Source organism: Phalacrocorax aristotelis, chromosome 4 (genome assembly GCF_949628215.1).
Source record: "Phalacrocorax aristotelis chromosome 4, bGulAri2.1, whole genome shotgun sequence".
NCBI classification, from domain to species: Eukaryota; Metazoa; Chordata; class Aves; order Suliformes; family Phalacrocoracidae; genus Phalacrocorax; species Phalacrocorax aristotelis.
The window spans coordinates 77,670,884-77,695,170 of NC_134279.1; the positions used below are offsets into that span (position 1 = coordinate 77,670,884).

The window sequence follows — 24,287 nt, forward strand, 5'->3', positions numbered from 1 at the left end:
GTGGTTCTGCCCTCCTTCCCGGAGGGCACTGCGCGAGTGCCGGCATGGCGGCGCGGCGGCTGGGGGGCAGCTCCTGGCAGCAAGTGGTATCGCTGAGCAGGCGGTGCTGCTTACCGGGCGGGAGGCGAGAGCGCTACCGGTAAGGCTCTGCCGTTCCCTCAGCGGACGAAAGAGAAGGACCTGGCGGCGGTGGCGCCGTGGAGGAATCAACGTGGGGGAAGGGGTTCGGGTCTGGGGAGTTGAGGCGCGAAAGGCCGCGCAGCCGCAGTAAGAGTTGGTGCGCGACGGAGCGCTGTGCGCCTGCGCGCTGGTGTCTGCCGGCACGCGGGCTGGGGCGGGCTGGGCTGTGGTGGCCTGGCCTCGGCGGGGGGAGCGCCTCTGCTGGGGCTTTTCCCTACTTTTAGTGGGCTCTGCCGCTTGGAGCCGCCCCGGGAGTGAGCCTGAGCTACCAAATGATTCTTACAGCTGGATCTCAGCAAAATAGCAGAAGGGGAGTGGAGGTGGGGTGGTCAACCGTGCCCTGGGGTGCATCAAGGACTGCATTGCAGCCGGTCGAGGGAGGGGCTTGTCTTGCTCTACTCTGCGCTGGTGCGGCCTCGCCTCGAGTGCTGTGGGCAGGTTTAGGTGCCACAGTACATTAGGGATACGCAGCTACTAGGGAGTGTCCAGAGAAGAGTCACGAAGTTGGTGAAGGGTTTAGAGGAGAAACCGTTTGAGGAGTGGCTAAAGTGACTTAGTTCGTTCAGCCTGGAGAAGAGGAGGCTGAGGGGAGCCCTCATCGCGGTCTGCAGCTTCCTCACAAGGGGAGGAGGAGGGGCAGGCGCTGATCTCTCTGGTGACCAGTGACGAGACCCGAGGGACCGGCAGGGAGATGTGCCAGGGGAGGGTTAGGCTGGGCATTAGGAAGAGGTTCTTTCCCCTGAGGGTGATGGAGCACTGGAACAGGCTCCCCAGGGAGGCATCGTGGCACCAAGGCTGACACTATTTCAGAAGCACTTGGACAATGCCCTTGGAGAAATGGTGTGAATTTGGGGTGTCCTGTGCAGGGACAGGAGTTGGACTTAATGATCCTTGTGAGTCCCTTCCAACTCAGGACATTCTAGGATTCTATAAGTTGCTTTCAGGCTATGCAACAAGCAAAAGAGTTCAGCTCCTCTGAGTGCTCATTATAGGCAAAATATAACTCGGATCTGGCATGGTAAAATCGTGCTTCATAAGTTTATGTGGCACATAGGAACAGATAGAATTATGCAATATCACTGTAAAGTGCAGATGTACGAATGCACGTTAACAACATCTCTCTCAGGGTCAAGGTCAGTGTGGAAGCACGTGCGAATGCCAGTTACAGTAAGACTTTAGTGTTAGATCGCTTCGTGAGGGGAAAAAAAAAGTATTTTCATGCAAGCTTTTTTGTGTTAAAAGCAGTAAAATGTGAACAATTGTAAGAAGGACTTGGAGCTGTGTCCTGTGACTCTGGGCTGAGCACAGAGCAGCTGCTTTGCAGTATAAAGCAGAAGTAGATTTAGGTGAACATGCCATCTGCAGCTGTGGTTACGTGACTGCTGTCTGCAGCTCTGTAGAGACTGGGCGTCCGGAACTGAACAGGTCTGATTTCCCTGCATCCCAACACAGGGTCTTCTGTTTGTGTAAAAACTACTCAGGTCTAAAATATATAAAAAAAAAAAAAAGGCACTGCTTTCAGCTGGATTCTGCCTTTAAAACATGAAGTATCTTTTCTGATTTATGTTCAGGATTTCATTTCTAAGATGCAGTAATTCATGAAAACTGCTTTAAAGCCATGACATCCCCAAAGATAAAGAATTACAAATTTTATGCAATACAATTTTCTGCATATAACTTCTTGTCTCTTGAAATTAGGGCTTTAAGCAAAGCATCAAATACGAGTTTTATGGTAATACTTTGGAGTTATTAACACTGCAACATTTCCAGTTTCTTGTCCCCTCTAATGTTTTAATTAATTCTGACCTGTAGTACAGAATTCAATTACTCTACTTTTGCTATATTGATGTGACTACCATAAATGCAAAACTCTGCTTGGTTTATAGGTGCTCTTCTAGTAGTACAGCTCTTGGGAAGCCTGTGGAAAATTCAGGAGGTATGGTGCCTTTAATTACTAGTTTCTTGCATGTACTGTTTTAATCTCCAAACAACATAGCATATCAGGAGATATATAAGACATGAATGCCCTCTTTCCCCTTCTCAGATTTTCTTCCCCATCTTCATTGTGCAGAGATTTCCTGGCTTAACTTGATTACCCTCACTACCAACTAGCTCTGTGCTCTGAGAGCAGGAACTGAGTTGTCCAGTTCCACAAGCTGTCCAGTTGCTCTTTGAAATTGAATAAACTATGAAATGAAAATAAGGAGTTTTTCACCGTAATCCTGACAGTTTCCTTCATGTTCTTCTTCTCTGTACTCCTTACCATCCTGTTGCTATGAGTTTTGTGGGAAAAATAATCTGGGATGCTTGGAGTCGTGCTGCACATGGGAACAAGTTCCTGTCAGTCAGTAACAGCTCATGGAAGCATAAACACAGAGGCAGTGGGAGAAGTGCCTCTGTAGACCCTGGCTCTGGGGATTGTAATCAGGAGGTCCGACATGCTCCTCTGTGAATTAATTTGCTGAGATGCTTTACTGACAACCTCTAGCTGCTTCTTTTGGTATCGTCCTTTTTCTTTTTTCCCCTCTGGGAAAGCTGGGCAGATTGATCTGTGGGGTGGAAGGAACTGAGCGGTTGGTGTCAGGCTATTGGAGTAAGAACCCGAGAGGGTACTTTGCTACAGTCTTCAGGCAGGCTGAACTGGAGAAGCCACATGGGCAGAGGCAGCAAGCTTGAAACTGGAGGACTAATAGTAGGAAAGCAAGGGACTGGGAAAGGCTGGGGCTCAAGCTAGGAGATACGGGATAAGGATTGGAGAAGCTTGAACGGGTAAATGGGTACAGTCTCTTTGACATTTGTTTACCACAGGGCCCTGATCCTTTCTAGGCACAAGACACTTAAGCTCCCCACCAGCCTTGTCTGTTTTCATTGCAATAAAGTGTGGCCGACGTTAGACTGGTTTTAAAATCTCTGCTTTAGTACTTTCAGCTGGATCAGCTTAAATCATCAGTTTTCATGAGGTGAAGATTTTCTTCGGGCATCTGTTTGTTTCTAATAACAGTTTTAATATTGTTTCTCATAGTTACTCAAGAAGAAATTGTCCTCCCACGAAAGAAAACCTGGTGAGTGTTTACTGCTGGAATATCTCTATTGACCTGGAAGAAAATCATTGTTAACTAAATGTAATCTGTCCACCAAAGCTGAAAAAGAAAATTCCAGTTGTTGTATTCCTGGATTTAATGTCCCACTAGTGGCTTTCCTGCTGACTGGGAGCTCTAGGAATATTCTTGACACTTACTCACTGTGCAGAGTATGTACACTCTGTTCCTGACCTTTCTTTTAGAAACAGTTACAAGGACTGCATTTTTAAGCCTCGTTCTGTTTCTTTGTGAAAGATCACATTTGCTAGAAATCTGTAAAATCAAGTTCATTTGGCTGACTGCATGTAGTTGTGTTTCTTTCAGCAAAATAAACTTGGCCATTGATAGCTGGCTGAATAAATCCTGTTTAGAAATGCAGCTGAGCAAAAGCTATTTTGTTGGAAGCACTTAAGATGAAGTTGCATGACTGTACAGCAAAAACTAAGTTTATTGCCAAATGGTGTCTGCACGTAAACCTAAAGTAAGACCACCTTCACCTAAACACTTTCAGTGGCCTTTGTTTGAAACACAACCAAAGTCTTAAGGATCCACAGGCACAGGAGTCCTGAGAAATCTAGTTTTGTTTTGTCTTTTTTTTTTTTACTCCCAGGACTTGTCTTGCAGAGGTACTCATGCATCCATCCCTCAGAGGCAGCGCAGTCTTAAGGGGCTCTGAGGGGAGCATTCCAGGGAATTCCTCTGTCCTCCTCATATGGCCCGTCTTTCTTTGATAATGTATAATAAGACCAGGAGTGGTAGCAGGAAACACACATACTTTTCTGGTTTTCCTCAAAGTCTTTTCTTTTTCCTGTGGTTGTTCCAGAACTGAGACTGTTCTTGCAGTTGAAGTTTCCTTCCCTTTGCAAAAAGTGGTATTTTCTAAGTGCAGCAAACCCGTTATTTCCTACAACTGAAAATCCTTACGGGCCAGGATAATCCTGTGCTTGTTTTGCATACAGCATAATGCATAACAAGACTGAGTATTAATCAAAGCTCCTTTATGTTTAGGGATAAGCTAGCAGTTCTTCAAACATTGGCTTCTACTGTGAACAGGGTAAGTAGTTCGGTTGATCATGGAGGTAGGTTGAGTTGCCCATCTCATGCATTAACCTTGCACTCTGGAGGCTCTTACTTCTACTTTGGCCACAAATGAAAGGTGGGACTTTTACATAAGTTTTTACAGGGATTTCACTTCCGCTCAACATGTCTTTCTCTGTCCTTAAAGCTTCATTCTAGTGCTAAGAGATAGCTGCAACTGCCAGAAAAAGCTGTAATATTTTGATAAGGCTTTTGCTAACATCAGGAGCAAGTGTCTTTGCCAGTTCAGCTTCCCAGTCCAGACTGCCTCTGCCCAATCTCAGTCCAGAAAGGAAGCCTTGCAAAGAGCAAGCAGTGTCTACTCTTGCTAGGCAACAACTGTAAATTCTGTGATGCCATCCTTTAATCCTGTCTGTCTTGGGTTCTGGAAAATGAATCTGATCCAGCAAGCCCCCTCTGCTACTCTGCAGCTGTTACCGCTGGGGTCCTGCTTGCTTTGCAGGGCACTCATTGCTTTTCGTGTTATAGCACGGACCCTTTTGTTGTCGCTATGTCAGCCTGCATGTGCATGTGTAATGGCAAAGCTGTTTTAAGTATTTCCAAACAGGCTAAACTTTTTGAACAAGAGGAGCTTTTGTGAAATGGGCATCAGGTGATGGTTATGTGGGAACTGTTCATTGTGCCTTAAATTCCATGGGGCAGTGTGATATGCCTACAGAGTGCCTGTGTACATATGTGTTTCAGTCCTGGGTTCTCCTTTCTACAGGATCCTACTGCTGCTCATTATATGTTCCAGGATGACCCTTTCCTTATGCCAAGAAATGCAGCCAATTCTGTAAGTATTTCCTTTCAAATCCTTGATAGCTTCCCCCTTCCCCCCACTTCATCTAGTCTATGAAAACTACCTAATGGAGCCTAGTTTCAGTTACAGAAGGAAATTAATGTATCAGACTTTCCAGAATTTTCTCCTATGTGTATTTCTGAATTCATAACAACTGCAGTATTTCTCTGGACAAAGCCGCTCTGCACACACAAAGCTATCACTTCTTCCCGCCCCTGTAGGGACCTTCCAGCTGACGCAGCTCTGTTAACGTTCCTGCAAGTTAGTGGCTTACCTGCTGAGTTGTTCTGTTTCTCCCTGTTCTTAGTCTGTTAAATAACTCACAACCATAATTCTTTAGGTGAGGCATTCAACCTCTTAACACTGTGTTTGTATACCTTGGATACAGACTGTGAATGTGTGGTGCTGCAAGTGTTGAGATTTAGTGCTTACAGTTTAGTTAAATTTGAATTAAATGTATGAACTAAGATGCACAAGGTCACTTGTGTGTGTGTTACTACACAGAGATACGTTATCAGTTAACTGTCCCCCGGAATTTCAGTTTTATCACAGAGCAGCTCTTTGGTAACTTAGGCTTATGGAAACAGTAGTGTTGAGTTCATAATAGAATGGAAGGAGGAAAGCAGTCTTCCCCTGATGTTAACTCTGCGTAAGATTAAAGAGCATGAAGCTGAGGCAGGAGAAGACAGAACTGGAAATGAGAGCAAGAAGGAGCTGCTCTGTGTGAGGTTAATTGGAGTGTAGCAAAGGAAGCCTGGGAACTGCGATGTTGTGGCAGATCAGTGATAACGTTACGAGAAAACTTGAGTTCTTCTGCATACCAGAGGTGAAGTCATTGAGAAGGCCAAAGGCAGCTCTTGAATCATGAAGAGTTTTAAAGGAAGCAGCAAAGGAAGGTCTAACTTTAGAACTTGAGGAAAAGAGGTGAGTGGGAATCAGGGGATGCTCTTGGAAATGGCAGTCAGGGAGAGAAACGTCCGAGTGCTGTGACTCTAAAAAGATGGTTGCTTTTGAGCTTGAGGTAGTAGAGCAGCATTTCAGGTATCTAGTACAGAGCTTTGTCTGTGAACTAATCAACAGAAAAGTAAATTACAGTCTCATTTAAAGAATAGACATTCTTGTATTGGCATAAATACCAGAATGTTTATCTGGAGTGTTGTCTTGTGCCTGTGCTATTACTAAGAGTTGAAAAGGAAGCATGAGTTTAATTTCATTCCATCAGAACACTCAGTGTTACAAAAAATGTTTTTCTTGCTCTCAGCCTTTTAATTGCGTGTTTCTTCATCTTGTTGTCTTTCCTATGCAGCGACTGTTTGCATTGTCGAAGGAGTCTGGGAAAAATACTGCAAAATACATTATTAAGCAATTTCCTCAGTATTTTGACAAGACTTTAGCAGAGCCCAACGTATCAGTAAGATTTTTGCTTTTCATTTTCATTGTATTTGTGCTTTGTCAGGTAGTGAAATCAACTGTCAGCCTGGTCTAAAATTAACATAAAGGATAATTTTGTTAATTGTTTTGTAGACAGCTGTGAAAGCAGCATTGTATTTCACCTTGGTTCTGAAGTGAATGTTTTTCCTTAGGAATTCAGTATCATATCGGGTTCTTTAGATAAAAGTAAGAAAAGGAATGTGGTTTAGATATTGACTTCCTAGCATGAAAGTGGGAGATCAGGATGTGTGGTCCTTCAACACCAAAAGGACTCAGCAGTCCTGTGAGACTGGGAGGGTTGGGATGTTGTCAAAGCAGTGTACTGGGTGAAAAGTAAGCAGGTTTGGTTAGTGTTTCAGCAGTGGCTTAGAGGATGTTTGAGCTCATGTCTGACTTGCAGTCTTTGCTTTTAGTGCTTGATGCCTGAGACTCTTACACCTCAGATTGAAGGAGTGAGTGAGGAATCTCTAAAAGAACGTGTCCACCTCAGAAGGGTGAAAGATTCTGTGGACCTGTTTGATCAGCTCATACAAGCAGGTATGTGGTCACCCGCCATACTCTGTGGTGGAGCTCTACTTAAATTGTGGTAAAAATATCTTAGTAGCTGGCACAGGCTATGGAGACAATTCCATGGTTATCTTGCTGCCTTTCACAACTGGCTCTGGTCCAGTGAAGTCGTTCTTCAGAATTATTGGGCTGTCCTTATCCAGTGCTTGTCTGACATGTCACTTTGGTGATACAGAGGACAAATGATTCCTTGATCGAGGAGCAGATGATACGGTTTGAGTTTTTTTTTCTTTCCTTCCAAAGTGGAAGAATTTGTGATGCAGTAGAGTAGGGCCTGTTGTGAGCAGATGCTGTGTGATTAGGTGATACCATTCTGTCCACAAAGGCCCTCGTGCGGTAACATATTGGTTGGGATGAGCTACAGCTGTGCTGAGTGCCTGGCTGCGTGCTGGACTGGTATAGCGTACCATCAGAGTGCCCTTCCATGCACCTGCCCTCAATAAATGAGTCTTTCTCAGTTCCTCCTTAATTTGGACCTTATCTCTGTCATGGGTGAATGAGGAAGAAGCATTAGAAAACTGTCACTGCCACAGCATCTGAAGGAGGAAAGCCTACTGGGAAGGTGAGACCTCGTGCCCACTACAAGATGGAAAGGAGATGGTTTCATCAAATAGTTATTTTCTTTTGTTGGTTTTAAATTTGTTTCATAGGAAGTGAAACACGCAAAATTATCTTCACAGCAGGGTTTACTCTAGGAGTTGTTATGAAAAAGCACTAGAAATTTTGGATGTTGTGTTGGGCTTGTGCTGTTTCACAATTTTGGCTGCCAATTGCAACCTCCCTCTCCCACTTTGTTGGGAAAACTACCCTTTTAGTGGCTTCAGTAAAAAAAACCAAACAGTCTAGTTTGGTGTAAAAATTGTCTCCTGCTGTGAATGGGTTTGTGGAAGCATTAGTGTCACATCCAGGTTTTACAGACTTGCTGGAGAACACCTTTATGTCAAAAGAGAGCTGGACGTAACTGGGTGTTTGAAAGTTCTGTTATGGCTGTAGAATGTGTTCTTTACTTTCTGTGTGACTGTTGTACCTCCTTATTTTCCATAGGCACTCCTGTATCTCTGGAGACCACAAACAGCCTTTTGGATTTGTTATGCTTCTATGGAGATAGAGAACCTACTCCAGAAAAAGAGGAAGAAGAAAAAGAGGATTTGGAAGAACCACAGGTACGAAAAACCTGTTGATCTGTGTTTATTTCCTTCATATGTAGTGGGAGCGCATCAAGGTGCTGTCAGGATTTTTGTACTGTCAGTACCTGCCTGGGAGGTGGTGTGAGGTGGGTCAGGTGCAGTCAACATTCCCTAGAGATACAGCAGTTACAACAATCCTGTGTCTAACCTACTAGCAAAAGTAGTTTCCGTAAAGCTGAACTTAGCAGCTGGAACCCTGTCTTGGCTTAGTTGTGCTGAACTGCATTTAAATAACTGTTTCTCACTGGCAGCCTTGTTGTTATAGTGGCCTGCAAAGAAGAACTCTAGTACCTCTAGCGTAAAACCAGCTAGTTAATTTTCTGCCAGTCTCAACCATAATAAGTAGATTTCAATGAAGTTGAGGGCTCCCTGTGTGACCTCAGAGTATCAGGGTGCAGGGTAGATGTGTCACACAATACCTGTCCCTGGGAAACTGTTTAAGGAGAAGGGGTTTTACAGAGTATGTGCTATAGTCTAATGATTCCCACCAGCTCCACAAATACATATCATTTGTCTTGTTAGTATGTTTAATAGCATGAATAGTATTCTTAATGTAGTTATTGCTTCCTGAACATTATAATAGAAATTAATGTAATGTAACCCATTAAACACACACCTTTGGTACCATATAAATTGGTTTTGAACTTCTGTGTTGTTACCAAATCACGTCATGTGATGTTTAATCATAACTTCGGACTCTGAGAAACTTATTTCTGCAAAAATCTCTCCAGGTGAACGTTTCAGAGCAGAAGGCTCCAAAGAGACAATTCCAAAGAGGTTCACAGTCATCTGGCTCTAGATGGAGGTATAGAAAATGTTGCCAGTATTCCCGTATTCAGTGGTCTGTGTGCATGCTTTGTTGTTATAAAAAAAGACTTTTTAGCTGCCCATACTTGCAGATGTTACTTGTTAAACACATCTGTGTTTGCTAATCTTTAAAGTGTTGCTGGAAATCTGGTAAATGGTTGCAGGATAGCTCAAAGTGTCACAAGTAACACATTTGAATGTCAGCCCTTGGGAGTACAGCCCATTACTTTGTTCAGCATGTTGAATCCTTTTCCTAAAGGTATCTTTTATTGAGCTCTTTAACATTGAACTTGTTCATTGATTCTAGGGAGGACAACAATGCTGAAAGGATATTTAAGATAATGCCGGAGAGGAATGCACACTCCTATTGCACAATGATCCGTGGAATGGTGAAGGTAATGTTACCCATCAGTGCTGGGAGGACTTTTTTCAGCTTGTGAAATCTCACACAGTCGTAGAGATTGTTTATTTTTGGTTGTTTGGGTTTTCTTTTGCAGCACGGGGCTGCAGCTAAAGCTTATGACATGTACACAGACTTGCTGAATGAAAGACACAAGGGTAAGTGTCTCCTGGTTTGACTTGTGGTCTTCTAAGTAGCTGCAGCCAGTTGTTGGGTGCACGAATATTTCCTTCATGGCAGTGATGATTGGCGCAGGGGTACGGACCTCAGCTAGATCATGGGAGCTGAATGCAAACTGGGTTTTTTGGTGTAGCCTGCGTGTGGCCGGCTCACTGGAAACAGGTTTGCATGAGACTCTGCCAAAAACTGAGCCATGTTAGAATAAACTGTTTTCTGTGAAATATAATTGTCAGTTAAAAGTAGTTACCTTACATTTCCAGCTGATGTGCACACGTTCAACGCACTGATTACGGCAGTCCCATATCTAAAGGAGAGGTTCTTAGAAAGATGGGAATTAGCCAAGGTAAGGAGGTAGAGAGAAAGAGGTGGGAAGGGGTAAGAGTTTAGGGGTTGGGTCTGCTTTATCAATAGAATTTTGCAGTTGTTAGAAGGCTGAAAACAAGAGCTTTGTCTGAAGATACTAATATCTGGTGCAAAGGAAGTAAGCTTGTGTAAACATATGGGCTAACTCCTGGGGAGTGGAAAATGCACAAAATCCAACCTTGCCCTTGCAGAATGGTTTGCCTTGTGAGAACATATCTGATCCAAGAACTGCCCAGACAGAAAGTAGTTGAGAAATTATTCTGGGACATTAAAAAAAAAATTTAGATAAACTCTTCTCTGAATTGTGATTCGTGGTGGTGTGATGGAAATAGAATTTTGAGAGGTAACATTAGAGGCTCCAGTTTTAGTGACGTAACATCAGTAAGGAAAGTGAGTGTGTAAATTCAAAAATGTCCTTGATGTTCTGGACACAATTCTCCAAGATGTAATCTGATGTAATTTTGTAGTCTTGTTTTTTTGGTCAAATTAATTAAGAATTAGATGGTACTCCCTTAAAAAAAGATCAGCTGAGGTAGTCATTCATGTGAAGGGGGTCAGAAGGATTCGATTGAGGAAATGCATGTATATCTACCTGAAAGCTGAAATGTCATCCATAATGTGTCAGGCACTAAGGATTTGGGTATTTTGTTTTAAGGTCTTCCTGAATCACATGGCTCAACAGGGAGTGCAACCAAATCTGCTAACTTTTAATGCTGTACTGAAGACCCTGAGAAGATGTGGTGCTGTAGGCAGAAGTATGTCTTTATTGGTGATAAAGGAAATGGAAGCACTTGATATAGGTAAGAGAACCAGAGTGGTTATTGTGTTCTAGTGCCACCTCCAGAACTTAAGAGTTCGGCAGCAGCAAACAGCACAGTGGTTCCTAGTTGCAGGGAAGAAGTCCAAGGCTTGTGGAGAAAACATTTCTCACTGTGTTCTCAACCTCACTATTTGTTTCCTTCTACAACAGAATTGAGAAATAAAAATGCATAAGTACTGAGCTGTGGCCACTCAGGAAGCCAGTGCCTGTGGATTTCAAATTGAATCATCATCTTCAGAGTCTTTGTTCAGTGTGGATTACTAACTACAACATAGAGGGTGCACTTGGCTCCTTAGGTCAAAACCTGAAGCATTTTGATGCTGTAGTGTTTTAGGTCAGGAGCATGTTTATCATTACACTTTTACCTGTAGTACTCAAGGACAGGTGTGTGCGTGCAGTGGGGAGTGTGTCCTGGCCCACGGGCTCTTTCTCAGCTGGGTCCTTATTGTAGGACCGCTGTAGAAATAGTGAATAATATAAATATATGTTTGCAGCAGTCCGTCAGCTGAGCCTGTTAGCTTCCCTAGGATGAAGGAGATTTACTTCACAAGCCACCCTAGCCAGTTCAGGTCTATATATCTACATCTCTACAGAAAAAAAGCTTTTGATCTAATTGACGTTTTTTGATGTCAGGTAAACACTGCAAAAACAGGGAATGTTGGCATAGCTGATTTGATGTCTTGTAGAGTGTGCTTTGCCCTGGTAATGTCCTTGCTGATACACCAAAGATAGGTTTGTGAGCGGAATGGAAAACTAGTTATGAAATACTTTTGCTTTTAATTGAGAGCAGGGAAGCTTGGCCGTCTGCCCTGTAGCAATACAGTGCTTCAGCTGGTGGTCCACCCTCAGGCTGTCGTCTCTCCCAGTTGTATGTGAGGTGTGGTCCAGCATTAGGGTCAACAGGGAGAGAAATGATAAAGTTTATGCGTACTGCCTGACAGGAAGGGCTGGAGACTGAATTAGAGCTCTGGCATAAAGCTCAGCCAAGAATGTTGAAGTAAGTTCAATGTTTTTGCTTTTCAGAGCCTAGCCTTGCAACGTATGATCATCTTCTCTTCATATTTTATAGAGGAGGTACGTGCAAAATCAGCTTGTTCTTGAATGTGTCCTGTTTAACACCTGCTTTAAATGCTTTCCAAATGCAGTGGGTGAAGGCAGCTGATTTATGGGTTCAAAGACAACTTCTTATGTGTGCAATCCTAATGTTACCTGTGCAGTCTGATTCTGCCTGGGGGAAGAAAAAGCTACAGAGGATCATAACCTCTTAAGGGAGGGAAGAGTCCTTGTGTTTTGAGAATGGGCAGAACTGGAAAGAAAGCCTGTTTCCTTCCCATTTGTGCTCACAAGTTGCTAAAGCTAAAGAGCGAGTGCTGTGCAGTCTCTGTGGAGGCTGGATCTGACTACCACGCCTGTGATTTCACAGATGGTGCCACTCATAAGGAAGAAATTGTTTTCTGCAACAGTTCTGTGCATTGGAGCTGTCCTGAAATACAGCTGTGTTAGGAGGCAGGAGCCCAGCTGTTGGAGGTCCTTTAGCCAAAAATCTATGGGCTTGGGAAGAGAATAGACACAGCAGTGATAACTGCAGTCCTTGTGTTCTAACAAATGTGAGGGACTGCTCTGGAGTCTCTTTTTTTTGTTTATGAAATGCATTGCTTTTCCAAGTGCCATATTCTAACAGACAAACTTGCAGGCCTGTTGGATTCCTTGCTAGAAAGTACTTGTATGTTTCTTAATCTGCCCAGTTGTGCTCTGGTAATCTGGCCATAGTAGGGCAGATTTTAGTGCAAATAAAACTGCAGCTGGTATGGGGCACCACGAGTAGGGGTGCAGATAGGAGAGTCATGACGCTTGTTGAAACCATGGTGCTTGTTTCCATTTCCATAGTATTTTTGCAAGCTGAAGCTTTTTACTGATATGTGATGTTGCTTGTCTGTTTGTCCCGTAGTTGATCTTTGCCCATCAGGCATCATCTCTGAGGTGCTAGATGATGTTGAAAAGAGGACCTTCACTCCCCAGGACCCTGATGATGGTATGGACTTCTATATAGCTGATAACCTGCATTGTTTAAGCTTGGGTGAAAAGGTTTTTAGGGAATTTCGAGTAGTTCTACCCAACTAGAAAGAATGCATGCAGCTTGCTTGTATCAGTCCCTTCTGGTACTTTCTGGATACAAAGAAGGACAAATTCCAGCACTGGGAAGGTGTGCTGTGGATTGGCGCACTGGCTTCTGTGTGGAAGTAGGAACATACCCCATGTGAACGAGTGGTTGAGTCCCACACCATAAAAAACACAAGGCAGTTTACAAGACTAGTTTAAGGAGGAACATGTGCTAGCAGCTTCATGAAATTATAAACATCTGGTGAACAACAGTTTTCTGTTGGTGTATGGTTTGAGTTCCTATTCTAGTTCTTCCTAATCCTTTTCAGAAAATTACATGAAATAAAGCTTCATGTAAAACTGCAGCTTGGGCCTGTAGAAGGGGTAGATTCTGAACAACCCATGTCTCACTGGCTCTTTCTGCCAGCTGTATGTACATGGCTTGGATGAGAGGCAGTGGGCACAAGTTGGAACACAGGAAGTTCCACTTAAACATGAGAAGACTTCTTCCCTGTGCGGGTGCCAGAGCAGGGGCACAGGCTGCCCAGAGAGGCTGTGGGGTCCCTTCCCTGGAGACATTCACACCCCGCCTGGACGCGGTCCTGTGCCCCTGCTCTGGGGGTGCCTGCTCAAGCAGGGGGTTGGGCAAGATGATCTCCAGAGGTCCCTTCTAACCCACACCAGTCTGTGGTTCTGTGACTTTGCCCTAGTGTGTTCATAAGCGCTTCTGTACCTTGGGAAGTAGATGCAGATTCAGTCTGAAGATGAGTGTGGCAAAGAGGGGTCTGTAGCTTTGCTGTGTACAATGTGGTGTTAACAAAGCGTCAGAAGCCACTCTTGAGCAACTGACAGTTCAATGTATGATAGGGTGAAGAAGCTATTGCAGTGGATGCTTCAGGAAACCAATGAGGGGTTGATATGGTTTTTGGCCATTTAATGGACAAAGATTAGGAGATGTTATGTTGGAGTAGCATATTAGGTTATCCTACCAGCATTTGGGTTTTTTTGTCCTTGGAAAGAAGCCTGGAAATAGAATGTTGCACACCTCTTTTGTTTGCTTCTGTCCCGCAATGTGTGTTGTACTGTTTCTTGCTCTGGCTCTGAGCTGTTGCCAGAAGTGTAGACAATGACTATACCTGCTCTGCTCCTTCACACTCTGTAGAAATACCACTCTTAGCAAAGGCAGGGATTATGGGCATGCAGATACAGGCCTTGCCTGGATCATGGGAGTTGATGAGCTTTTCTACACAGTGGGGGGGGGGGGAGAGAGAGAGAGAGAGAGAGAGAGGGAGAGATTGCTCACATAAGACTAGATCAAAGGCACTTTGTCTAAGCAAAATGTGTGTGTAAACATTTTCTGCTCTTCTTCAACATGGGGTCTCTCTTCGTGCTCTTTTGGTAATTGCTATTGCAGAATTCAGGTTGACACTGAACAAAACCAAGGCTTGTTTTTCCTTAGTGTGGTGGTGTGTGTGAACTGACTCTTACCTTCAGAAGCCTTGTGTTTCCTGCAAGGCCTTTCCATGGCCCAGAGGATTCTGTAGGCTGCAGCTGAACAGTCAAATAACACAAAAACATCTTTTCTGAATTAAAAGTCTTGTAAGGGAAAGGGAGTGTATTTTATCTAATGGTTTTAAGGAAATTCCCTTGCAATTCTTTCTGCCATTTTGGTACCCACAGCTAGCATTTGTTTCAGTCTCTGATAGCATCCCGTGCCCTTATGTCTCCTTCAAAAAACCAAAACCACCTATCCAAAATTCTCATCACAAAAACAAGCTACTGATGAGCGTAGTTCGTGTCCTCTTCCCACTGGGGCTTTCTTTGCCTCCCTCAGGCAGCATCAGTCTCCATGCTGCTTTGAAATGTTAGTTACAGAAACCAGAGTCAAAGCCTCACAAGACTGTAAGGAGACATTCTCAGGGGGCAGTTGTATGTTCTTGGGCAGCTCCAGGGTGTACTGAAGAGGTGGGTAACCTGCCTGAACACCTGCCTCTGTTGCATGTGTTCTCTTCCGCTGGAGTAAATAGAGAAGATGAGTGATGTGGCTGCCTTCTTTTGTAGCTGCCTGATAGACAAATAATGCTGTCTTGCAACGAGCAAGAGAATGTAGCTTTTGTAAAAGGGCCTAAAGTCAAACAGATCATCTGCTTAGATCTGTCTTCAAAAGCACAGCAGTGTAGTTGCCTCCAGACCACTGTCTAGCAAAGCTCATAATGCACCAAAGTCTCACACATAATGTGAAGAGCCCTGCTAGATTGTCAAACGGAGCTACAAATTCAGTTTTCTGATTGAATGTGTCTCGGCTGTCTCCTGGGAGGCTGGGTTAATGTATGTCTTCTTGGAAGTTTGAAGCTAACAGACTCTGTTTTCTCCCTTTCAGCCAACTTTTTTGCCACCGCTATGCAAGCGGTAAGTACCTCTTCCCTGCAGTCAGAGTTCCTTTGAGCCCTCGGGCTGTTTCAGAATTGCCTGTGAATTTTCCAACCTGTCATGCAAAGTTTAGTCTCTTTTTTCTTTTCACCTGTGTTCATCACCTCCTGTCACTTTCCTCCGTAATTCTGCAGTTCTTCACTTGATACCTCCTAAACTGGTAACTGGCATGCCTGTGATACGCGCATGTCTTGCTCGAGATGACTGAGTAAGCCCCTGTGGGTCTGTGCCCTGCCTCCTCCTCCTGGTGCCACCACAGCGGTGAGGTGGTCTCCGCACCAGAACGTGTCAGTTTAGGTTAGAAAGCTCTTGGCCCACTGGGAGAGTTGCACGTTTGTCTCAACTATACAAAATGCCTTGGCAGTCACTGTGTCCTGTTAAAAATGTTTGCTTTCAGCACATTGCCCTTCATACCTTTGTGAAAGTGGGTCTCAGAGGGATGCATTAAGTGTTATCTTTGGTAACTTTAAAATCTAACTGGTTTATTGCAGTGCTGTGATCTGAAGGATATCAAGCTCGCCTATCGGTTAAACAAGGCAATGGAGAAGGGAGACAATTGGAAATTCTTGGACGTGGATCGGTTAAATGCCTACTGGTGAGTGAGGTGCAGCTTAGATTCAGTGTCTTGTGCATTGTTGTTAATTTGAATGCAAACTAGAATTCGAACGCTGTGCAAAAGGATGCTTTGTTGAACATTGTCAGGCTACTGTATGTGCAATTTGGGAATTAGGCCCCTCTTAAGGACAGTGATAGCTTAGGATTTATTTTCCGTTTGTTGCCTTGCCCGAACTGAAATAAAGTCTTGGAGCATCAGTTCAGCTTAATCCCCATCAAACACCTGCCCCAACCAGTTGTATTTTCTACAGTCCTGTTGTCCAGTTAGGATGGCAGCATAGGAGGGAACACCAAAATAGCGTACAGGGCAGACCTGGCTCTCCACGTGGTATGGTAGAGAGAGGCTGCAGTGCAGCAGGTGTGTTTAGGCACCAAAATCCTGTGTCCTGCCATTTGTCCAACATTTGACACTATAATCATGGCAGCTGAAATGTCTTTACTGATGTTATTATGTGCTGCAGTGGCTGAACACAATTAAGTGCTTCAAGGGTACTGGTTTGAAGAGCAGCCTATTTAGGCATTGGAACTAGAGATGCTCCAGTAAATTAATGAAAAATAATGATCAATATAAGATGCAGTTTTCAGGGGTGGGATGATTCATTATGACTTTACCTTATTTAGCCTGTAAATAAATCAAGGCAAATTAATTTCTTGGTCTAGATATTTTTCCTATTTAGTGCGTTAGATCAAGGTCCCAGGTGCGTATTGCGAACTTGCACAAGTAACCAGGTTAATTTAGTTCATTTCTGGTTCTTAACGAGAGGTTGCATCTGAGAGAGAATCAGATACCTCAAACCTGGTGTCAGGCAGGGAGGTGGTATTTTTTGTTTGAGATTTTAATATCCAGTGTCCATTTCTTACTAATTCTGCCAATTACTGAGTGTCAGCATTTTCTCTTGTAAAAAAAAAAAAAAAAAAAATTGCTACTGCGTTTTTAATTGTGTGGAGTGTTGCAGTCACCCAGGGAAGTTTCCCTGATCTGCCATACAAATCTGATCAGACCACCACCATTGGCTGGTGCTTCTGTATGGTTTGGTTGATGTAATCATTACTGAATTAGAACGTTTTCCCCCTCCTGTAGGTCAAAATTCTTTTCACTGTTGTGTATGATGGAACAAATTGATGTTGTGTTGAAATGGTACAAAGGAATGTCCCCTTCGGTAAGTGTGTGTTAGGGTAAGCAAGCGGCAAAGCGTCAGTATGGAGAAACAGACCAGTTACTGTTCACTGAAGTGATGCTCTTCCTCCAGCTCTTCTATCCAACTCCTAAAAATATATTGGACCTCCTTCAAGCACTGGATGCAGCCAACCACCTGGAAGTGATCCCTTCAGTCTGGGAAGGTTAGTGGCAGCCACATGGCTATGTAGGCAGTTTGTCTGATGGGAGTTGGGAGCAATGCAAAGTGGGAGGTGGTTGGGAAACCTCCCAGTGCTCAGGGTAGCCACGGTAAGGAGCTTTGGCATGAGGGATGTTATTCCTTGGCGCAGCAGTGGGGCTGCTGCGTGAAAGAAAGGCAGAACTGATAGCACAGACTGCCGGAGAGATGGCTGTGTCACTGGTAAATGTCAGCGTCTTGGAAAACTGAACGCTTATCAGAGAGAAGTACCTTAATGGCCTGGGTTTAAATCATTTAAATTACTTGCCTGTTTTTTGCTCCTTAAGAGGAGGAGACAAGAATGCAGATACAGGCTCCAGCACATAGAAAATACCCTACCGTCACCCAACGCTGAGGGGCCAGACAGGTTCTTTTAGGGATCCTTGGCAGAATGACAGCACTAATTTGTAGTTACAATTAAAGTTTTATTTTCTTAACAGGATTTTATGATTAGCTTAGCATAGAATTTCTAATCTGAATAGCCCAGGATTTCTGTAAGTAGAATCAGTGTAGTACAGCTTTACAAGTACCATCATACAGAATTTTGTAGCACTGCTTGACTTATGCTTTCTAACCTGGACCCTCTGCAGATCGGGTCAAATCTTAATATTTTATTTGAACAGAAGAAATGTGTTTGGTTTGTGTACTTGGTGCACAGGACCTTCAGGGCCTGATAATGAGGGGAAAGGGAACTATCGCGTGACCCGTTCAGTCACAGAGGATGGCTTTTTGCCTTACAAAATGGCGTTAGTTATGCTGACAGTGTTACCAGGAGCTGGGAGCAGGGGGTACCGGTCACACCTACTAAGTGCTGCCTTTCTCTAAACAGATATGAAACAGCTGGGGTTTAACAGGAGGCAAGACCTATTGGAAGAGCTCTTGTCTTTGATGAGCAGGGAGCAGCACCCTGAAGAGGTAAGGAAGCTGTCATGGTTTCACCCCGGTAAACAGCTCAGCCCCACCCAGCAGCTCACTCACTCCTCCCTGGTGGGGTGGGGAAGAGAGTCAGGAGAGTAAAAGTGAGAACTCCTGGGTTGAGATAAACACAGTTCAACAGGGAAAGCAGAAGCTGCACACGCCAGCAAAGCGAACCAAGGAATTCATTCACTGCTTCCCACGGGCAGGCAGGGGCTCAGCCATCTCCAGGAAAGCAGGGCTCCATCACACATAACGGTGACTTGGGAAGACAAACGCCATCACTCCGAATGTCCCCCCTCTTCCTTCTTCTTCCCCCAGCTCTATGTGCTGAGCGTGATGTCACATGGTGTGGGACATCCCTGGGGTCAGTTGGGGTCAGCTGTCCCAGCCGTGTCCCCTGCCAGCTCCTTGTGCCCCCCCAGCCCCTTGCGGGTGGGGTGGGGTGGGGTGAGGGGCAGAAAAGGCCTTGGCTCTGTGCAAGCCCTGCTCAGCAGGAACCAAACACCTCTGTATTACCAACACTGCTTCCAGCAGAAATCCAAAACAGTCCCATACCGGCTACTGGGAAGAAAATCAACTCTACCCAGCCAAAATCTATGTCGACTTACCCAGGCCTGCTAAGCCGTTCGGCTTGTCTTCAGCCTACAGAGAAACCTCAGATTAACACAGCAGAGGATCGCTTCCTTAACAGGGTTTGGAAGAGCGATCCAGCCCAGCCAGCCACATCTCTGGGGAAGCACATGGCAGAATTCAGGGATTTTTGCCAACGCTGCCATTGCAGTAGCTGGCTTCTCAGGCTGAGGAGGGTTAAAGGCTTACAGGTACTGCAGAGGTCTCTTACGTACAGCTGTCCCTGCAAAGCCGTCTCGGAGCTTGTCTAGTGGGGGCAGTTGTCCGGCCAGAAGTGAGGTTTTTCTGCCAGGAGTACCCGCTGTTAGTTCACAAATTTAAATCAGATACAGGGCAGACCTGTAGGAGGAATCGCACTGAAAAGGCTATGTTAGTCCTAGAAGTTTTGGGATTAATAGCACAATCTTTTCACAGATTCAGCTGGCGTTTGCCAAGTGTGCTGAAGACATCAAAGCTGTCCATGAGCAAAGCAGGCGGGATCAGGCCCCGTTGGAATGGACCAGCAACATGCTGGGCCACGTCGTGCTGTTGTTTTCCAGGGCTGGGAGAACCCAGGACGCTTGGTACGTGTGTGGCTGCCGTGAGCTCCTGCCTTGCTGACACTGCAACTCCAGGCTTAATCACAAAAATCAAAAGCTAACGACCGATCGCCTTGGAGTGCTAGTGCAAAGTGGGGGGATGAATCCTGCTGGGAATGTGATGGGGGGGTTCTTAATTTTTTTATTCATTCTTGGCACTGAGTTACAGTTGTCAATCTTAAAAATGGCTTAGAAGTTAATGTAGCAGCTGGCTGAGAGCATCGTACAGCTGCTCCTGGCAAGGTGGGGTTTGATGACCACTTCACTAAGCACTGGTGATTTCCTACAGCCTCCCATTTTCTACTTTTTAGAACTCTTCGGAATTCAAACTGCTACAGAGATTATTTAGAGTTTAATTAAACTTTTAATTAGAATTAATCCTAATTAAAACTCTAAAGAGAGTATTTTTAGAACTCTGCAGTAGGTAGAATTTACTGTCCTACATGCTTTGAACTTGAAATACTGGTTAAAATATCTAGTCTCCAATTCAAGGCTCTGAGCTATTTTCTGTTAAATACAGATGTTCTCTTTGCACTGATTTATTTGAAGCAAAGAATTGACAAGTAGCCTTCTAAAAATATGTATTTTAAAGTGAACTTGCCGCCAGCTACGCTTTTTCTTTTTTCTGTACCAGTTAAGATATTTTGTGTTAGACTAGGCAGTGACGTGACCTGGCACACGTTGCATCCGTGAGGGTACGGCATGGGATCTGTGTCAGATCAGTTTCATGAAGTAGAGCTTGTCTATGTTTCAGTAGGGGCTTATTCAAGAGATTTAATATCTCTCTGTTCCTATGTTGGTTTTGGGTTTTTTGTTTGGTTGGTTTTTTTTTAAATTATTATTTTGTTTTCTTTCGAACAGGAACATGATGGAGCGTTTCCAGCAAATCAACAGGATTCCCACGTGAGTACTTCTAGGCTCTGACTCCGAGTACTGAGGCTCCCCTTTGGCTGAGATTTTGCATTTCTGTTAGAACTGACAAGAGTTGTCCATATCTTACTGTTACTCCTGAAGCGTGAGTGTGTGTGTCTGTCTGTGCCTGTGAGCAGGGGAGTGTTTTTCTAGCTGATACGTTCCAAGACCAAGAATATGTCTCAAAAAACATTGAAAATGCAAAGAGGGGGTTTAAGTGGTTGACACTCAAGATGTCATCGAATGAAGCTCTGGGACATGGAGAACGGTGCCCTGATGAACTTGACATTAGAAACCAGTCTAAGCAGGACTCTTGAGAACCCCTTATTTCCTGTGTGCTCAAAAAAAAAAAATCTAATATGCTATTAACTGAGCATAGGTGCTTTGGAGGTGTCTGGATCTCCAAAGAGAAGTTTGTCAAGTCAAATCCTAAATCTTTTGTGGTACCCTGTTAGGCTACAACAGTTAGCTTTTCTCAGGGTTGTGGAGGAAAAAATTCTGTCTGAAGCAGAAAATTACTTTTAAGGAATAGTAATGCATTTAAGAAAAAAAAAATCCCAAACAACTGCTTGATGCTCACGGAAATGAACGCCTCAGATCTGACGTTGGAGATGGGGGTTTCACCGAGAGGCACGCTGTCCTCAGTGGCTGACCGCACCAGCGAGGGTGCGCGGTACCGCAGGCAGCTGTCAGTGGTGCTCTGTGCTCGCTCTCTGCGGCAGGCTGCCGCTGGTGCTGCCCAGGGAAGCCTTGACACTGCCAAGCCACCTCAGAGCCCCCGTCCCAATTTGGCTAACAGAGAAAGGAGAATAATTCTTCTGAAATCGTGGTGTAGCTGATGGGTTGTGGATGTGAAGGGAAAGCAAGTCATTTCCCTGCAGTTACCAAATGGATCAGAGGCTCTTCTGGTTGAACTGTCCTCTTCCTTCCCTTCTCTGCGGCACCAGCTGCAAACAGACTTGTTTCCCTGCCTAAAGACAAGAGGGGTGTCTCCAGCAGCTGTTGCAGGTGACAAAGGAGCAGAGCCAGCACTTGGACATGAAAAACTGAGCTGGCAGAGCAGAGCCGGCTGTCAGCGGCTCCCAGCGCCCACAGGCAGCACGGCAGCCTCTGGCAGTGAGTCCCCTGCCTTTGACTGAAAGCGCTGTTATAGTGTTCCTTTACCTCCACCAGCCATGTAAAAGAGGGCAAGGGCCTGATGTGGGGATTGTAAAGAAGGGAAGAATGTTTAGGCTGCTGCTATGGTGGGGTTCTTATCTTCAGCAGTGAGCTGCTGCCCTCTGATTTTGTGCAAGGAGTAGGATTGCCTCCTGCTAGGGTAGGAGTTCCCGAGCACACCACGTCAGCACAGGGTGAGGCTGAGGTAAAACTCCCAGGAGGAACAGAATTGGGCTGGTTGAGTGATCTGAAAATGTGTCACCTCCTCTCCCACTCTAAAGCACCTGTGGAAATTAACCTCACCGGGGGCCCCAGGGACAGTCACGCTTTGCCTTTGCTTTTGCAGCGAGCAGGTGATGGACGAGTTCTTGAACTGTGCTAAACAAACCAATTGCCCGGATGAGGCAATTAAGCTGGTAAAGCTGGCAGTGTCCTTTGGTCTTCCTTCATCTCAAAGGCTGAAAAGCAGAATGGAGAAGGAATTTGAACTCTCTGAAAAGCAGAAGTAAGTTGGAGCACTTCATGTAACTGCCAAAGGGGGACAGTAGGCAGGGTGTTGGAGGGGCAATTCCTGCGGAAAAGCATCTCCGCCAGGGCAGCAGAGAACTGGCTTCAGAGTGACATGCTTTGTGTTGACTCTGGCTGACCCAAAATGTCCGCGTGGTTTTTGATCCCATGCTGTGGCCATCCCACCTGGGCGGGAGGGTGACTTTCCACGAGGGGGTGGGTTGGCCCCACCCACCGTTCAGACCCACTATCACCTTTCTTTCCCAGAACGCTTTCCTAGCTGGGTCTGGCCACCCAAAAGACACTGACAGCGGGCTGGTAAGAGCGGGGAGGGGGAACAGGATTGCCATGCGCGTAGGTTCTGCGGCCCATGGTCCAGCTCCAGTACATCTCGCTAGCCACCACGGGCTGTTGCTGAGCTGATGCAGCCAAGCTCAGGTGATGTGCTCGGCCTGGAGGACGGAAGTTTGGAGCCAGTAGTCTGGTCCAAGGGAATGAACAAATAGAAGCCCGGCACCCTTGACGGTTGGCTCACTGCTTCCTGGGTCACTGAAGCAGTCTGCTTTCCCAAAAGGAGGCAGGTGTGGGGTGGGCCTGTCCTTTTGAGGGTCATAGCCACCAGACAGCCCATAATGTCCTCTTTGGAGGGGGTTTACCCTGTGTTTTAGGTCCCTCCTTCCAAGCAAAAGTCACACAAGTAACTGATGACCAGACTGTTTTTACATCTGCAGGAAGACACTGGAGAGCATCAAATCAGACAGCGACAGCAGTGACAGCGACAGTGACAGCGACAGCGACCGTGACTAGCTGGCTTTGCTGCCTTCCTCTCGGGCAGACTGGGAGCGACTGCTGCCTTGACACCAAGCGGCTTCTGCGAGAAGGGAAATGACTGAAGGGGCGGCTTCTGGGCGGCGCTGCCCAGCACGCCAGAGCATTCTGAAACTGGGCCTGCTTGGCGAGGGCGTGTTGGCCTCGTCGGAGCAAGCTGCGCGCTGTCCTGTTTAACATTCACGTTAACTTCAGACACAGCACGGGCTACACCAACGTGGTCTCGTCCGCACCGCTGCCTGCACCAGCTAGCTCCTGCCAGGCAGCTGCGGCCTGCTGCCGCAGCTTGGCTGAGGTACAGCCAGGCAGCTCCCTGGAGCCTGCTCGGCACAGGTAAGACTTTGACAGCTTGAGCAAGACGTCTCTTGGACCTTCTGGAACCTAAACCTGCACCAGATCTAGTTCCTTTCCAGCTGACTTTAATGAACTACTTAAATGTGAAGTTTACTCTGTATGTAAACACTGTCATGCTGTACTCATCACTGGTGGTGTTATTCCTCATCCTTTCTGGTGTTTTGGGACAGGCTTTGGACTGTAGATGTTAAAAAGCTACAATCTCTAGCTGTACAACTTGTATCTAATAAACACCTGACATCAACTATGGCTGTATTTGGATAATCCCTACGCAAAACCTGTTGATTACAAAGTGGTGCTGCTGCCCTGTGAGGGGGCATAAGTACAGCTCATGCGGCATGCAGCACTGAAGGTACTGCGGCAGCTGGCTGGGCAGCCGGGCGCCCGTGCTGGGCCGCTCTCTGCCGTGCAGTTGACTGGCCCTCGCAGCACTGCGCTGCTGGGCTCAGCTTGCAGAGGAGCTGGGATGTGAGGTAGTTACCTTGACCAGGCAAAGAACGTCTTGTTCCTGTGAGGATTAAACCATAGCGTAGTGAAAAGCAGGTACCAGAGGATTCTCTTTGTGAAAAGTAAAACCTCAGTGTGCATGATGGTGTGGAAAGCAGCTGAAGGCTCATGCAGTGCCGAGTTTGGGCAACAACTGCTGCTATGGGTACCACAAACGCCAGCTGACCAGCTGAAAGGCAGGGATTTGTCACACTGCAGGGGCAGAACAGCTGGCGGAAGGCAGTATTCGCTGCAGAAAGCGAACATGCCCAGCCCAGGATCGTGTGACTAGCACAGGGAAGGTGGAAGATAAAGGGCTTTCAGAGGTGCTGATGTGCTCTTTGTTTTATTGGACCGATTTAAAACTGGGTCAGCAGGTAGCCCAGGCTCCGGTTACTTAGTACCCAGTCGCTGAAATGATCGAGTCTGCTCAATCCTCACTGATGGTAAGAACAAAGGGAAAGGTAAGAGTAGGAGGGAGCTCGGTCTTTTCTGCGTGTT

At 45.6% G+C, this 24,287-nt stretch overlaps 1 protein-coding gene and 1 non-coding gene across 3 annotated transcripts; both read left to right on the plus strand.

Annotated features, from left to right (window-relative positions):
- The first annotated feature begins 4 nt into the window (after nucleotides 1-4).
- Nucleotides 5-23,544, plus strand: PTCD3 (pentatricopeptide repeat domain 3). 2 transcript variants are annotated; one of them, XM_075092131.1, is made up of 24 exons: nucleotides 5-139; nucleotides 2,067-2,116; nucleotides 3,203-3,242; nucleotides 4,269-4,314; nucleotides 5,065-5,133; nucleotides 6,446-6,550; nucleotides 6,984-7,107; nucleotides 8,182-8,300; nucleotides 9,056-9,129; nucleotides 9,439-9,526; nucleotides 9,629-9,689; nucleotides 9,945-10,054; nucleotides 10,730-10,874; nucleotides 11,918-11,968; nucleotides 12,843-12,926; nucleotides 15,375-15,403; nucleotides 15,916-16,019; nucleotides 17,121-17,199; nucleotides 17,290-17,380; nucleotides 18,245-18,330; nucleotides 19,378-19,526; nucleotides 20,403-20,444; nucleotides 21,958-22,116; nucleotides 22,850-23,544. In XM_075092131.1, exons 1-24 carry the CDS (start codon nucleotides 45-47, stop codon nucleotides 22,923-22,925), a joined length of 2,076 nt encoding a protein of 691 aa, XP_074948232.1. In that variant the 5' UTR covers nucleotides 5-44; the 3' UTR covers nucleotides 22,926-23,544. The 2 variants fall into 2 exon arrangements, with proteins under 2 accessions (XP_074948232.1, XP_074948233.1); XM_075092132.1 differs by having other exon boundaries at nucleotides 9,972-10,054.
- LOC142057000 (small nucleolar RNA SNORD94) lies at nucleotides 9,765-9,906 on the plus strand. The gene has a single exon (XR_012660512.1). It is a non-coding gene; the product is annotated as a small nucleolar RNA SNORD94 (small nucleolar RNA).
- Nucleotides 23,545-24,287: the final 743 nt, after the last annotated feature.